Here is a 15,222-nt window from a genome sequence, read left to right on the forward strand (position 1 = left end):
ACAACAATAGCAGAAACAAACAAACAAACAAAGAAAAAGTAACAACAACAGAGAGGAGAAAAGAAAAAAAAGGAAAAAACAATGGTTGCAGAATTTCCAGTGCAGGGTTACCATTTGGTTTAATATAATTTTAAGATAAATGTCTGAGTGTGTGATGATGGGTCAGTTGTGCGCTGCATGCGTGTAAGTGTGTATACGCATGTGTGTGTGTGTGTGTGAATGTGTGTGTGTGTGCTACGGTTTGTCTTGGATGCTGTGCGTAGCTGGCTGTAGCTGATGTGGGGGGCCAGGACATCACAACCCCAGTCCAGGATAGCAGGCAGGTCAGGACCAGGCCACCAGAGCACCCAGAAACCCCCAGAACACGGGGGCCAGTCAATCCAACCACCGCCAGCTCAGGCCCAGGGGCATAGGGCCCCTCTGGCCTGAGACCCGACCAGAGCCCCCCAAGAGGTCCGCCAGCAGCGAGGCCGACTCCCACCCACACCCCAAACCCAGGCGGGGCAACCACAGCCCACCACAACGACCAGGCCCACCGCCCCCGTACAGAGCTACCCCCCAGAGCAGGAGGGCTTCAGGCTATAGGGCACCACCAGCCAGCCAGCCAGGACCCCCCACTCCCCCGAGAGGTCCAGCCCACCTGCCAGGGTGAGCCGAAGGCACGCATGCCCAGGACCGCCACCCTCAGACAAAACAATCATACTCTCATCTTCCTCCATACAGGGGCTGAGAACTCCATAGATGCTGATACGGTCCAGGGCACCTCAGACTTCGTGAAACCGCCAGCAAGCGATCCACCGCACAACAGCAGGGCCCGCGACCAACCCCAGCCCAACCACCACGCCGGGAGGAGGACCCCCCCCCCCCCCCCCCCCCAAAGAGCACCGGCCAGGCCCCCAGGTCTGCAATGGTGCAGTCAGCAAAGGAGGCAGCACTGGACCCACTCCCCGCCCCGGCTGCCCCCCCATCCCAACATGGGACTTCATCTTTCCTTGACCTGATCAGAGGGAAGCTGCGCCCTGTGTGCTTGGAGCTCAGTGACTCATCTTGTTCACATCATGTCTGTAGTTATAAATTAGCTTCTTTTATGAAAGTCTAGTCTGCTTTTTCATCCTCTCAACAGTGCGGTTGTGTAATCTGCTGATTGTCTTGCAGACGTTTGGCACAGAAAGGCGACACGTCGCCACTGCTGCCGCGCCGTCTGATTCATAGTACAACAGCAGGATTATTCAGATTCAGGTTTCTTTATTTGTCACATTGATGTTCGTCATAGAAAGGAACCTTCAGTTCGCCCACAAGTCCTTCCTCAGCTGAGCTCTTCGCTCTCTCACTGATGTTCCGATGCTTTTATTAGAGTTTATTCTCTAACACGCTTTTAGCCGAGAAGCAGGAGGCTGCTCCCGTCCTCCGGCTCCTCTTTTCTTCCATGAAGCAGGATAAACACGCGTGGCGATGCTGCTCTCAGACCTTCTTCTCCATTTTGAACTACAATTCTACAATTCTACAATTCTACAGTTTCATTTAGCAGACGCTTTTGTCCAAAGCGACGTACAACACAAGCAAGAATTTAGACTTGATTAAGGAGAAGTCCATCGGAAGCGCAAAAGTGCTTCAGTTGTGATTTGGTCACAGGTACTGCCATCTAGTGGCAGGAGAAGTGTTGCCCCCCCACCCTTTTTTATTTATTTATTTATTTATTTATTTTATATAACAGACATACAACATGACACAACCCAGTTAGTGCTACATAGTCACTAAGTGCTGGGTCTTGGACCCTCTGACTGATTCTACCCCAAAGAGGAGCAGAGTCAGGTTCAGTGCCTCGGTGCTCTCTGAACAATTGAGTCTTCAATTGTCTCTTAAAAGTAGAAAGGGACTCAGCAGAACGCACAGAGTTCGGTAGTTGGTTCCACCATTTGGGAACAACAGAAGAGAAGAGTCTGGCTAGAGATTTGGAGCAGCGCTGGGCTGGAAGCACCAGGCGTCTTTGGCATGCAGAGCGTAGTGGGCGAGAAGGAGAGTAGACCTGGATCAGGGATTCCAGGTAGGCTGGAGCCGTTCTTGTGATTGTTTTGTAAGCCAAGAGAAGTGCCTTGAATTTGATCCTGGCTGCCACTGGAAGCCAGTGAAGAGAAACCAGCAGCGGGGTGACATGTGCCCTTTTGGGCTGGTTGAAGACCAGACGTGCTGCTGCATTCTGGATCATCTGCAGAGGCTTGAATGAGCCTGCAGGGAGGCCTGCCAGAAGAGAGTTGCAGTAGTCAATGCGTGAGATGACAAGAGCCTGAACCAGAATCTGTGTGGTCTGTTGGGTCAGGAAGAGTCTGATCTTCCTGATGTTGTAGAGGGCATAACGGCAAGACCGAGAAACTGAGGCCACATGAACCTTAAAGGTCAGCTGGTCATCAATCATGACACCCAGGTTTCTGGCTGAGTTTGTGGGCGCAAGTGGGCTCGAGTCAAGTTGGACACTGACCTGAGGCTGAACAGATGGACAAGCTGGAAAGACCATAAGTTCAGTCTAAGACAGATTCAGTTGAAGGTGGCGTTCCTCCATCCATGTGGAGATATCAGCCGGACACGCTGATACACGATCTGAGACCGTTCTGTCATCAGGTGGAAAAGAGAGGAAGAGCTGAGTGTCATCAGCATAGCAGTGGTAGGAGAAGCCTGTTTGGAACTGTTTTTTAATGTTTTTGTTGCTTACTTTATTCATTGTCATCTGTTTGGTTCACTCGTGTTCGGTTCCGATCTTACTGTTGATCATTTTGATTATTTTATGGGTAAACATTTATCTCACTATCTATTTCTTGTGCAGTATTTCCCATTTTTTATTTTTCATTTTTTCCTGTCCTCCATCTTTTTTCTCCCTCTATTTTAGCCACCATTTTCGTGATGATCTTCGTTTCGGTGGAGTTCATTGGCCTCGCCAGGTCTCCCTCCTCGTGGTCCTGGTGCAGCACTTGTTGTGTCAGCAGGGACAATACAAATAAAGTTTGATTGACTGGTTTGTTTCCTCAAAGTCACGCCTCTGACTTTTCTGACTGAACACGCGCAGTTGTCTGTTGTTGAGTTTGAGTCTTGGCTCCACGCTCCCCAGACTGAGCTCTCTGTACCCCTCAGTAAGTTCATTTCTGGATGCTTGTATTATTATTAATATTATTATTGTTGATGTTGTTGTTGTTGCATGCTTTCACTGAGCTCCCAGGCTGGAGCCGGTGAGCAGGTGTCGGGACTGGGAGATGTTCCCATCCAACTTTAGCTGAGAAGCTCCTGCGTTCCTCTTCCAGCTCGCTGCCTTAAGGCCTTTCCTGCGTGCCAAACTCTCCATTCGGTGGATCCTGTCGTTCTCTGGAGTTTTAGGGACCTGAGCTTGAATCTGCAGTCCTGGCTGTTCATGAGGAACCTGGCAGAACAGCTTCAAACATCCCCAGCTCAGATGGGATGATTCTGGATTCCTGCTGGATTCCTGCTGGATCTCCTCGCCGGCCTCCCAGCGTGCCGTCATGGCTCTGCTTGGCTGCGGTGACTCTTGTGTTTGCACTCGGTTGCTGGTGTTACTCATCCAGGCAGAACAAAGGGAGCATTGTAGCAGCAGGAGGAGTTACTGTGATTGCGTGACTGCGCTCCAACCGTTGGCAGTGTGAACAGGTGGAGTGCAAACAGCAGGAGAGGGAAACCACCGCCACCCCTCAGGCCCTCATCCTACTTCCACGGGGAAGTTCTTAGCCTGCAAAATCAATTTCTCTTTTATGAGTTGGTGCCTTCTCGAGCCATTCGACAGGGAAAAAAATGGAAATACAATCAGCTCTCTCCTACCAACATGTTGGGCATTAAAGGGAAAAGAAGCTGCGACCTGTTTTCCTTTGAGGTAGATCATCTGTTTACTGCTACACAAACTATAATGAACCCGGCTCCCGCTCGGCGGCAGCTCCCGAGCCGCCGAGGCAACAGCTTGCAGAGCTGGTGATCAAGCATCATGATTAAGCACCAACTGTGAGGAAACTCTACATGTGTTCGCTCCAATTCCGCGCAGAGCTGATTACACTCATCAGGGACTTGTTTGCTGCAGGCTTTTGGAGGCTCACCAACTGCAGTGTGAGATACAGATTTTCGCCAAAGTTATTTAATTGCAGGACATTTGGCCGAGAATAAGAGAGCAGAGCTTCGAAGATGAGGTGGAAAATGAGGCGGCGGGAGCATAAAGACGAGTAACACCGACACGTTCCTCTTCGCCTCCTCCGCTCTCCGCATCGAGAACGATTCCATTCCATCCCAGTCGCCGCCGGCGCGGGGCGCTTCGGCAAACAGGTCCACGAGGACAGACCGTAGAAGAAGAAGTCAGTCCATAACAGCACGTCACATCCGCTAACCTTCCTGGGGCAGGGAGGAACGTCTCTGTTACAGGTAACACCTATTAAGCTAACAAATACACTCGTGTTCACACACCTGGTCGCCGGTAATCTGCGGCTGCAGGCGGAAGTGGCGGTGTGACGGCTGCTCCTGCCGCTGCTAGCATTCGACAGCGTTGGCTCTCAGTCTGGAGGCAGCCTGCTAGTGAGTCCCTGGACGTGGGATCTTGACGGGTTCTTCCTTGTGCCAGCTGAGGCGTGTATGAATGCCGCTGGTCTAGAGGTGCGAGGCGCGATCAGACGGCGTCAAACCAGCGGTCCGCTCATGCTAGCAGCAAAGGTACACGGGTCCCCGTGGAAGTCCTGTCGGCGGCTCTGAAGATGAGTGACAGCCTCAAAGTCAGCACAACACCGCTTCCTGCCGCCGGTCACCAGCCCCCGCAACCGCTCTCGAGCGGTTAAATCATTTGAGATAAAACCATACGAGACGCGGAGTTTCTCTGGCATGGAATTCTGATTCTAGTACATCACCTAGTGTGTGTGTGTGTGTGTGTGTGTGTGTGTGTGTGTGTGTGTGTGTGTGTGTGAGAGAGAGTGTGTGAGAGAGTGAGTGAGATTAGGTTTCTCATTTCCTGTGTGTTGATCATTAACGGGTCAGGCTCTGGTGGACCAACAGGAACACCAGAGCCTCAGTCTAAAACGTTGTGCCTCCTGTGACTTGGATTTTTGTCTCAATCATCGCGTGTTGCTGTCGTGTGTCATCAGTGTGTCCTCCGTGTGTCCTCCGTCTCTAGGTGACCAGGCTGAGGGCCTCGCATCCATGTTGCGCCTCCTCGCCGCCTCCCTGTGCCTCCAGTGTCAGCGAGTCCCGGCGCTGCCTCTCAGCCTCCGGCCATGTGTGACGCTGCGCCCGACGGAGAACCAGCAGACTGTGGAGGCGCTGTACGACCTGTCTGTCGACATCCAGAGAGTCCGGAAACTGAAGGGCTGGGTCCTGCACCGGAGCCCCGCCTACACCAGAGAGGTCGCTGCCCTGCTGAAGGACATGGGGGCTTCGGGGCCCATCATCGCCCGCATCTTAGCAGGTCACCCTGAGGCTGTGCTGTGTGACCCGGGTCAGATGCGGGCCCAGAGGGAGCTGTGGATGTTGGTGTGCCCCAGCCAGAAAGAGCTGGTTGGTATCATTGAGAAATTCCCAGCCTCCTTCTTCACCTCCTCTTGTCACCATGACAACCAGCGGAACAACATCGCTTTCTTCCAGAGCTTAAACCTCAACAAGCGAATCGTCACCAAGCTCATGGCCAGCGCTCCACAGAGCTTCAGCCGGCCGGTGGAGCAGAACCAGGCCATGGTGCAGACCCTCCAGCAGACCTACCGGGACCTGGGTGGAGAGGAGGCCAACATGAAGATCTGGCTGCAGAAGCTGCTGAGCCAGAACCCGTTTGTTCTCCTGAAGCCGCCCGAGGTGCTCCGGCAGAACATGCTGTTCCTGAGAGACAAGGGCTTCAGCACAGCCCAGCTGCTCCGCCTCCTCTCCAAACTGAGGGGCTTCGTCACGGAGCTGAACCCGGACAGCATGCGCAGCACCCTTGCGTACTCCCAGGACGCCATGGGCTGCTCCGAGGCAGAGCTGCGGGACATTGTCCTCAAATGCCCTGCTCTCCTTTACTACCCTGAAGAGGTTCTGGATGAGCGCTTCCAGGGTCTCCTCAGTGCCGGGATCAGCATGTCTCAAATCACAGCGACCCCGACGGTTCTGGAGCTGACAACACAGATAGTCAGCTATCGCATTCAGAGGCTGCGGGGGGCCGGTTATGACGTACGGACGGGGAGCCTGGACGTCCTGAACGGGACCAAGAAGGACTTTGAGATGAGCTGCGGGAAACTGCAGCTCCGTAGAGAGAGACCTCTGTTCAACCCTGTCGCTCCTTTACAAGGAGACGACTGACAGGCTGAGCCGGACCTCTGGTGTGTTCACGTCTGTTTGTGTCCGCTCACGTCTGCGGTCCATGGCACCGTTACAATAAAGAGTCTGAGGCAGTGACACAAAGCCTGTTCCCACGAATGAGTTACACACAATAGAACCTTTAGAATGTAGAACTTGTTCCAAAACATCTGACCTGAAGGAAGAAGTTCTATCTTGTGACCTTAAAATAACTAAATTGAAGGAACAAACCACCGAGGCTGCCCGGCCTCACAACATTGTTCTTCTCCATGACCCGTCCACTCCTCCGTGACGGGCGACCGTCACTGATGGCGCTGAGGAAGCGCGAGACGCATTTGCTGTTCAGACGCAGCCGTTCTCGGGGTTTCTTACCTCGTCTAAACGACTCGGACCAGAACCGGCGATGTGCTGACGTGTTCCTCAGCGTGCTACCGAGTGTCACGAGACCAACCTGACGTGTCTCCCTCTCAGCTGCCGGCCTCCGCGTGCAGGAGGTTCCGAGCTGCCTCACTGCTAAAATGTCGCTTCCTTATCGTCTCAAACGAAGGCTCAGAGCGAGCACACGCCACATGAAGAACGTTTACCGTCACTCAAGAGCTTTAATGTCTCTGTGCATCAGATGAAGGTACAAGGAAGCTTGTGGGTCGGCGTCCGCTCGTCCCAGGCGGGAGAACTCGAGCGCTTCTGAAAGCGTCTTCTGATGGCGGTGAGCGTCTGAGCCGATGGAGCCGTGACATTACAACCTGCAGGTCCTCTGACCGTCCTACTGCTGATGACGGGGTCACGATGAGAGGACTGGGGTGTCCCGGGGGGGCGTACACATTAACACCTCCCACTAGTCATCCCCTGCATCCCCCAGCAGGATTCTGTTGCCATGGCGATAGCCACTGGGCAGATAATGCTTGAATGTTCATCTGACATCTCGCCAGCGTCCAGCAGGAGCCTCGGGGCTCTTCAGCTCGCCTCCTGACGGTTTCTAATTGACTTTTCCTTTCATCCGTCATGCTGCGAGGTTACAGCCAGCACGCATCCGCGGCGCTCAGTCATAAATACGGTGAATCAGGATGGATCACGGCGAGGTAAGCACACGAGGTCTCAGGTGCTTACACGCAGTCGCCTCTGCTCGGCCGCCGCTCTCTCGTCCTAGATGCTGCTCTTGAATCAGGGAAGCCAGCGAGGTGAAGGGAGAGTCCACTAAATGTCCCGTGTCCTCCAACATGACATCAGCTCCATTCAGCGCGTTGGTCATGGGTCGTTTCTCATTACAGGCAATGATTGATGAATGATGACGTACGCTGGGTATCTCGAGGGGGCGTATCCTCCCCCTTGAGGCGAGTTGAAGCCTCCAAAAGCAGTGATAGTTGGTGTTCATTCTTACAAACTGAATGTAAAATTGTAGCTCACATGTTCAAACTAAGAAACGTCTGGCAGTGAAAGGCTGCGGCGTCTCGGGTTGCTGGGTGTAGTGAGCTCAGCTTGTCTCTCCGCCCACACCAAGATACCTGCCCTCTGGTCCCCCTCCACCTGCCCCCTGCCGAGGTTCCGATGGGCGATCAACACGCAACGTTCTTGCTCTCTTCCACGAGTGAGCGAGGTCCTCAGCTCTGGAACATGAAGTTGGCCATCAGAAGGCCATGGACTCCAGGATGCTCTTCTTGGAAAAGCTCACGCCTCCTGGGAGGTTTTCATTTATGACCTCGCGGCAACGTCACGCATTCGGCATCGGGAGGATTTGGCCACCAGGAGAGAATTCAGGCTCCGGGTTGACATGTTGAGGTTGAACAGGAAGGAAGAACTCAGTCCGGGGACACGAGTCTTGATTCTTACTTTAATATCAGACGGACATACAAAGACGTGACGAACGTGAGACGTGTGGAAAACATTCTGAAGCTGACGGCGCTCGGACACACACCTTTGTAAGTTGTGGCCACAAAAAATACATGATGTTCCCTCAATATTAAAAGAATATAAACCAACAGCCTTTTACACGTGAGACTGTGATTACCTCCCCTCCAACAGAACCATGTAGGTTTTGTCTGCCCTGCACACGTGGCGCCATCTAGTGGCTGAAGGGATCAACTGCAACCAAATAGTTTTGCTTGTCAGAATGTGAGAATATTTGAAGTATTTAAAGAACTACACATACTCATGTTTCAGAGTTTTAACACTGGATTATTTCAAGTGCTGCTCTCAGAGTGAATCTTTTTCCAGCACAGTGGATTTCTCCTGTCTGGTTCGGAGGGGCGGGGCAAATGTGGATGGTTTAGTGAACGTCACTCTTGTTGTGATGGAGCCTGTGTAGCACACACATGTACACGCGTGCGCGCACACACACACACACACACACACACACACACACACACACACACACACACACACACACACTCCCTCCCCCCATGTGTGAGACTTCTTCCATTTCTGACTGCAGTGTAACGCTCCTGCACCTCCACGTTTCACCGCCAACCTGGACCAGCATTCTCTGAGCTGCCACCCAGCACAGCGGTGGAGACGTGGCCAGACCATCAGCACTCTCTGAGCTGACCCTGGGTTGTGGCAGCGACTCGGGGTTGATGGGTCTCTGCTGCCTGGGGGCTGATGGTCGTCACGTAGCAACACGCTCTTCACTTCTCTTCCTCGCTCTCCCCATGACTGCGTTCTTTCTTGAAGACTTGGAATTTGTACTTGATGCCATTTTCTTCCTGAATTCCAGGTGGAACGTCAGCAAATCTTATTTAGAGACGAAAGAGAAGAATGAAGCAATGACTTTAATTGAGGAGAAACGATGGAATGATTCTTTTATTTGCCTGGTTAAAGTTCAAATTCTACAATTCTGCCGTTTCATTTGGCCAGCGATTCTGAAGTGATAAAACCGAGAAGTCTTTCTGGCATTGGTTTAATCAGATATTTAACCACCGATAGATTGATTGAGCTGAGCCTGGTGTCTCCGGCTGCTGCAGCTCTCCCGCCTCTCTGGTCAAACGACTTGGACCAGTAAACACAGACGCGGAACCTCGTTAGCATCCAACAGCAGCAGGCGACGGCGGCATCGTGCCTCCCGAAAGCAGAATTCCAGCTCTCGTGGGACAGCAGGAACGATTCACGCATTTAAAAACAATGGCGCAACGCAGCAGAAGTTCACGGAAGAGGCCGGCGAGCGCCAGCTGCAGATGTCGGGTCACGTTCTCCAAGCCCTCTCAGCCTCACAAACCTCTCCTGTTCTTTGAAGAGCTCTCGGTCGAACTCGGGGAAGAAGACGTCGCACTCAAAATCAGCCATGATGTCCGTCAGGTGAAGCGAGTCACACCAGGGGTGCTCCAGGCCAGCCTGCTCCGGGCGGAGAGTGAGAGGAGATGAGAACCTTCAGAGCGTTCAGCAGCTCTAACGTTCTACACAAGAACCTTCAAACAGGGTCAAGTTCCACTGACTGATCATTCAGCAACACGGACAGGAAATCAAGGCTGGAGGCCTTAAATGCTGCTAACAACAACAGGAATTAAAGAAAAATCCAGAAATGATAAACAGAATGGTGACATTTGGAGCCTGAGGAGGTTCTGCTCCTCCTCTGGTCCGGTTCCACTGGTCATGTTCACTCAGGTTAAACCGATGCAGCCGGCAGACATTCAACACAAGAGGACTTAAGTTTCCATCGATGAAGCGGAGCTCATCGCCCCCTCCTGAGTTGCTGAGATGTTTTGAACAAAGACGAGAAACGTGAGATGCTGCCGAGCCGTAATCTCGGTCACCCCGACCTTTACTCCCGCTGCCATCCTCCGCCGCCACGGGACTGAGAAACCCATTCTCTGCAGGAAATGAGACAATAAAGTCACCAACACATTAAAATGAACCTCAACTACGACGTTTCTGAGGATCCGCAGGCTCGCCGTTCTCTGATTCATGGTCAGTGACACCAGGCCAGTGCTTGTGGCCTCGACAGGAGGGGCTCAGACAGCCTGAGGGCGGGGCTCAGGCAGCCTGAGGGAGGGGCTCAAGCAGCCTGAGGGCGGGGCTCAGGCAGCCTGAGGGCGGGGCTCAGGCAGCCTGAGGGAGGGGCTCAAGCAGCCTGAGGGCGGGGCTCAGGCAGCCTGAGGGCGGGGCTCAGGCAGCCTGAGGGCAGGGCTGACACCACCACCATCTGTCATCAACTTCTGACAATGAAAGACAAAACTCTTTGTGGCAGTTTTCTCTCGGGTGCAGCCTCGTGGGGCCCGCAGGCCAGGATCTGCAGGTCTTGCTTTTTAAAGCACAACGGCACAAAAACGGCCAAAGAACCAAAGTTTGGACATTATTGAGTAACGACGTGACGGTGATCAGAAACATCAGACTCAACAGATGTGCTACGTCTACGAAAGCAGCAGACGAGTGCGTCATCGGCCGTTACACCGCACAGGAGAAGATGTGATGTCATCATTGTCGCCAGTGACTGATGTCCACTGATGGTTTCCGTTCGAGGGTGAAATCTGATGCGTGAATGAAGCTGTCGCTGATCAGAAACGGCTTCTGCCAACATGAGCAACACCACACATCCTGACGCCGGACATCACCAGTGGTACCAGAACCAGAGCCAGAGCCCATCTGTGCTCCAAACAGGCTCCGCCCTACTTTACCTTGTACACCTGAGTCCCGCCCACCACCCAGATGGTCTCAATGAGGTCAGCGAGCGGATACTGAGCAGCCAGGTGGACCGCGCTCTCAAAGTCGTGACACAAGAAGTGGGCGTGGCCTGGAGCTGAGCTGTAAGACGTAACAGGCGGAGTGGCCGCCGGTTCAGTTTCTGGCTGACGAGAGTGCGTCGCCACGGCACCGTCCACTCAGGGACCACCTGTCCGTCAGACGGAGACACTCACCTCAACGTCCTACTCAGAACCACGTGCAGAACGTTGGCCAGCGGCGGGAGAGATTCTGGCTGCGAGTACCAGCACAGTTTGCCCCAGACCATCAAGTTCATCCTCCCTGGGGGGACACAAGGTGGGGGAATTATGGGCGTTTCTATGGCAACGCCCCAAAATACAACACGGTGGAAAAATACACCAAAACACAGCTGGAACAATAGAGGTGGCAAATACTACTGAGGCTGAGTAATACCTGGTCTGGACACCCGCGTGACAGTATTGAGGAAGTACTGGAATTCTCTCCTAGGAAAGAAATCAATAATAATAATAATAATAATAATAAATCAATATACTACTACTAATAATAATTCAGTAATAATAATAATAATAAATCAATAAGAATCATAATAATAAATCAATATACTACTACTAATAATAACTCAGTAATAATAATAATAAATCATCAATAAGAATCATGATAATAAATCAATATATTTATAATAACAATAAATAATAAAAAATCAGGATCAGATCAGGGCCAATATCTTATAGTTTGCAAATGAAGTTCAAATGTCCAATAAAATCCCCTCTTCTTGTTCTTTGTACTACTGTAGGATTGTAGTACAACCTGCCCAACTGCAAATACTTCTTATGCTTCATTCCACATACCGCAATACTTCATCAAACATTGTAAATAAACAACTGTTTGTAATCTTCACATGTGGTTGTTGAAGTAAAAACTACTAATGGCTGTTCATGTGTGTATTTTGTATTTTGAGGGAGAATTTGAAAACTTCGGAAAACGTTTGGACACACTTATAGACCCAAGTACACAGAACATGTCTCAGATCAAATAGAAAAGTACTTCAAGTTCACAAAACTCACCAAACTAGTAAAACTGAAGTATATTTCCCAAGTCTACTTCATCAAGCAACTAGAATAATATCAGTAGACTGGTAGTACACATGTACGTGTACAACAATACTTCTTGGGTATAGATTTGCCCAGTTTACATCTGTAGAAGTACTTTAAGTGTGAAATTTGTAAACGGTGTACGAGTATTTTGATGAATACTAGACTGCGTGTTTAGCCGAACATTCTTTTGGTTTCTATTAACTTTGTGTACAGAACTAGTTTACATACAAATTTGTACTGCAACTTTACTGTGAGATATACAGGCAGTAAAAATACATTAGCCCATATTTACTAGATGAAAATATACTAGAAAGCGAGAGTAGAAGTACTGCGCTGATAGTTTACTAGCTACGTACCTTTCAGGTTGATAAAGATATTCTTAACTTTGAAGTTTTTGAGAGCAAAATAATATTTACTGTACATCTGTAATCTGAAGTACTGCACTGATACTATAGTACTCGCTCACGGTTCATCAGTCTAAGTGTGACGTTTCTCGTTTCTTCCTCCAAACCGCCTGAGCTCGGTGGAAACCTCAGGAATGACGCGGACGGATCGTCTTACGGTAAATCCCACGGCAGCTTCCCGTCCCTGCCGATGCCCCGGTTGTTGCAGACCGCAGCGATGAGGCGAACCGGCTTCCTCTGCACCGCTCCCCGGCGATCCTCCATCTCCGACTGGCGCGCACACACACACACACACACACGCTGTTGCTCAGGAACCGGGCGGGGGGAGACTGTGGTCACCGCCCACCGAGCGGCAGCTGCGATTGGCCGCCATCGCTCGGTTTTTATCCTGGATGAGCCTCCAGGTCGCCGCCGCTCAGTGTGCGACGCTTCTACGTCCCGATGACGACGCTCGCCCCCCACGGGGCGGGGCTTATCAGAGACGACCTCCGGATTGGAGAGAGTGGAGGCCTGCCAGCGGTCCTGACCTCAACCCCACTGGGCACTAATGGGATCAGCTGAGGCCTGCGGTTGGTGACCAACGCAACTACGCTGGCTGAAGAACGGGATACAGTGGTGTGTCACTGGGCTGGTGACCAAGCTGGCGGTCAGGATGGCGACCAGCATGAGGCATAGCTGTCAAGTCTCCCGTTTTGGCCGGGAAACTCCCGGATTTTACCCCTCTTCCCCGCCCTCCTTCCGTTTTAGTATCCTCCCGTAAATCTCCCGTATTACAATGAAAAAAAAATCCTCTGCTGAACTCTGTCGCTAGTCTCGCGAGAATTGCCACCTGCAGTAGTCTGGGCGGCAGTTGTCGCGAGGTTAGTGCCGACGGCGGGAAACAAACAAAAGAGAGATGGATCACGGACGTGACACCGAAGGTATTCCTGCCCAAAAAACTAAGTCTTCCTGTAAATACCTCGATAAATGGAACTCTGAATTTACCTTTCTAACGAGGAGCAGAAAGGGGGATAGCCACGCTTTCTGTAGGATTTGTAATAGCGACTTTAGTGTCTCCCACGGAGGAAGGAATGACGTCAGCCAGCATGAGAAATCCGCCAAGCACAAGCGCGGGCTCGAGGCACGGAATCATGCCCAGGCGATGTCAGTGTTTCTGACTAGAAATACCGCGGAGGCAGACCAGGTCACAAATGCGGAGGTTAAAATGGCAATGCTGTGTGCCAAAAACAACGCTTTTGCTTTTACTTTCTGCGATGACTTCAACAAGTGTGTAGCTGAGATGTTCCCGGATATTAGAATGTAGGAATTTTCACAGCATTTCAATGTCAACAAAGGTAGGCCTATCCGATTCTGACCACCTAATTTTAGTTAGTAAGCGGTTGACAAGTTGTTTTTAGATATCCTGTACACCTGTCTTAAGATGTAAGGGACACTGGAGCTTCATTGGGGAGGTGGGATGGCTTGCAGCGATCACCAGAAAGTTTCCCTTATTTTCAAATCCAAAACTTGACAGGCATGAGGAGGAGGGGCCATGCGGCTGTGGCTGTGCTTGCTTCTTCAAATGCTACTGAGGCTCCTGCTTGTTAAACAGATAAATTGTTAAATCGCCAACATGTCTTGGTTCTTCAGACTTCATCCAAACACCAGGAGCCAACAGCAAAATCAGCCGTTTGGCATTGGTGAGGACGGACGCCATGGCAGCAGCCCAGACAGGCGGCCATGGAGGCCCGGGTGAGGGTCTGGTCTGGTTTCATCCATGTCACCTAAACGAAGGGGGCGGTGGAACCAAACCAGAGAAGCCACCGTCAGCATGTTGGGCTGCTTCTGCCTGAGGGGCTCCAGGAACACACACACACACGCGCGCGCGCCAATCCCAGATGCATGACCCTTGTCCCATCCTTTTACTCTGGTTTATTCATTTATTGTGTGTGGTTTTAATGGTTCAAGGACGCTGGTTTACACCGAACATTGGCCTACTGCGATTATGGCTCTGGCCCCGCCTCCTTGATTCATATTCCTGTCCGGTCTTGGTCACATGGCAAATAGTGACCCACAGGAACCCTGAGCAGCTGTCAGGCTTTCCGTGGTGGCGCCGGAGGCCACACACCTGCTAGCGTGCCTCTGTCCATCAGCTCGGCGTGAGCAGGGTTCCACCGGGCTGGCGCAGAAACCAGGTGTGACTGAGCCGTGACTCTGGCTGCTGCTCAGGACACTCACCACAAGTGACATCAGGGGACCACCTGACCACGTGGTGCCACGCAACTACGGTTAACAGCGAGACAAACAATCATGTGATGCGTTTCCCTCTGCCACTAGGTGGCACTAGGACATACCTGTGGGCTCATGATGCGACCCTCCCTCCAGTTCTGTGTTCGTCCGCAGGCCTGGAGGCGCAGGTCTGTTACGTTCTTCTTCATCCAGCGATCTTCCTCCCTTCGCCTCAACTCTCATTCAACATGCAGCAGTTTTGGGGGAAGCTGCAACAGTGGAACTCTGGAGTTGGTTATGTTTGGAGGAGCATGCTACGAACATGCTAGTTCATGAGCCTGAGCACCGTAGCAACCACCAGGCCTGGTCTGGATTCATGCTTCACACTCGCTTCACACACACCAGTCGCTTTAATCCTGTTGCTCTGGGACCGTTGTTCTAGTCCAGCGCGTCACAGCTGATTGCAGCGCAAATATTAACGTTCTTAAATCAAACTTGTGTTTACGATGTTGCTGAAGAGCTTCGACTCAACCGGATGAAATTCAGCTCTTAAAGGAACATCATCCATC

The 15,222-nt window shown here is 51.6% G+C and overlaps 2 protein-coding genes across 7 annotated transcripts; one reads left to right on the top strand and one right to left on the bottom strand.

Moving 5' to 3' along the window:
- The first annotated feature begins 3,046 nt into the window (after positions 1–3,046).
- Positions 3,047–10,241, top strand: mterf2 (mitochondrial transcription termination factor 2). Of its 5 annotated transcripts, none has more exons than XM_086208102.1 (2): positions 3,047–3,122; positions 5,147–10,241. In XM_086208102.1, the coding sequence occupies exon 2, from the start codon at positions 5,173–5,175 to the stop codon at positions 6,298–6,300; it is 1,128 nt and encodes a 375-aa protein (XP_086064228.1). In that variant the 5' UTR covers positions 3,047–3,122; positions 5,147–5,172; the 3' UTR covers positions 6,301–10,241. The 5 variants fall into 5 exon arrangements, with proteins under 5 accessions (XP_086064228.1, XP_086064224.1, XP_086064227.1 ...); XM_086208098.1 differs by lacking the exon at positions 3,047–3,122 and adding an exon at positions 3,987–4,407 and having other exon boundaries at positions 5,147–10,240; XM_086208101.1 differs by lacking the exon at positions 3,047–3,122 and adding an exon at positions 4,452–4,557.
- Positions 8,075–12,950, bottom strand: LOC147258171 (dihydrofolate reductase). Of its 2 annotated transcripts, XM_086208104.1 has the most exons (6): positions 12,603–12,950; positions 11,380–11,429; positions 11,142–11,247; positions 10,902–11,028; positions 9,506–9,621; positions 8,075–9,024 (listed from the first exon to the last, which is right to left on the bottom strand). In XM_086208104.1, the coding sequence occupies exons 1-6, from the start codon at positions 12,707–12,709 to the stop codon at positions 8,919–8,921; spliced, it is 612 nt and encodes a 203-aa protein (XP_086064230.1). In that variant the 5' UTR covers positions 12,710–12,950; the 3' UTR covers positions 8,075–8,918. The 2 variants fall into 2 exon arrangements, with proteins under 2 accessions (XP_086064230.1, XP_086064229.1); XM_086208103.1 differs by lacking the exon at positions 8,075–9,024 and having other exon boundaries at positions 9,472–10,097; positions 12,603–12,837.
- Positions 12,951–15,222: the final 2,272 nt, after the last annotated feature.

The sequence above is a fragment of the Aulostomus chinensis genome, chromosome 7 (assembly GCF_037954235.1).
Source record: "Aulostomus chinensis isolate RoL2024-O1b breed Wild chromosome 7, RoL_Achi_v1.0, whole genome shotgun sequence".
Classification (NCBI taxonomy): domain Eukaryota; kingdom Metazoa; phylum Chordata; class Actinopteri; order Syngnathiformes; family Aulostomidae; genus Aulostomus; species Aulostomus chinensis.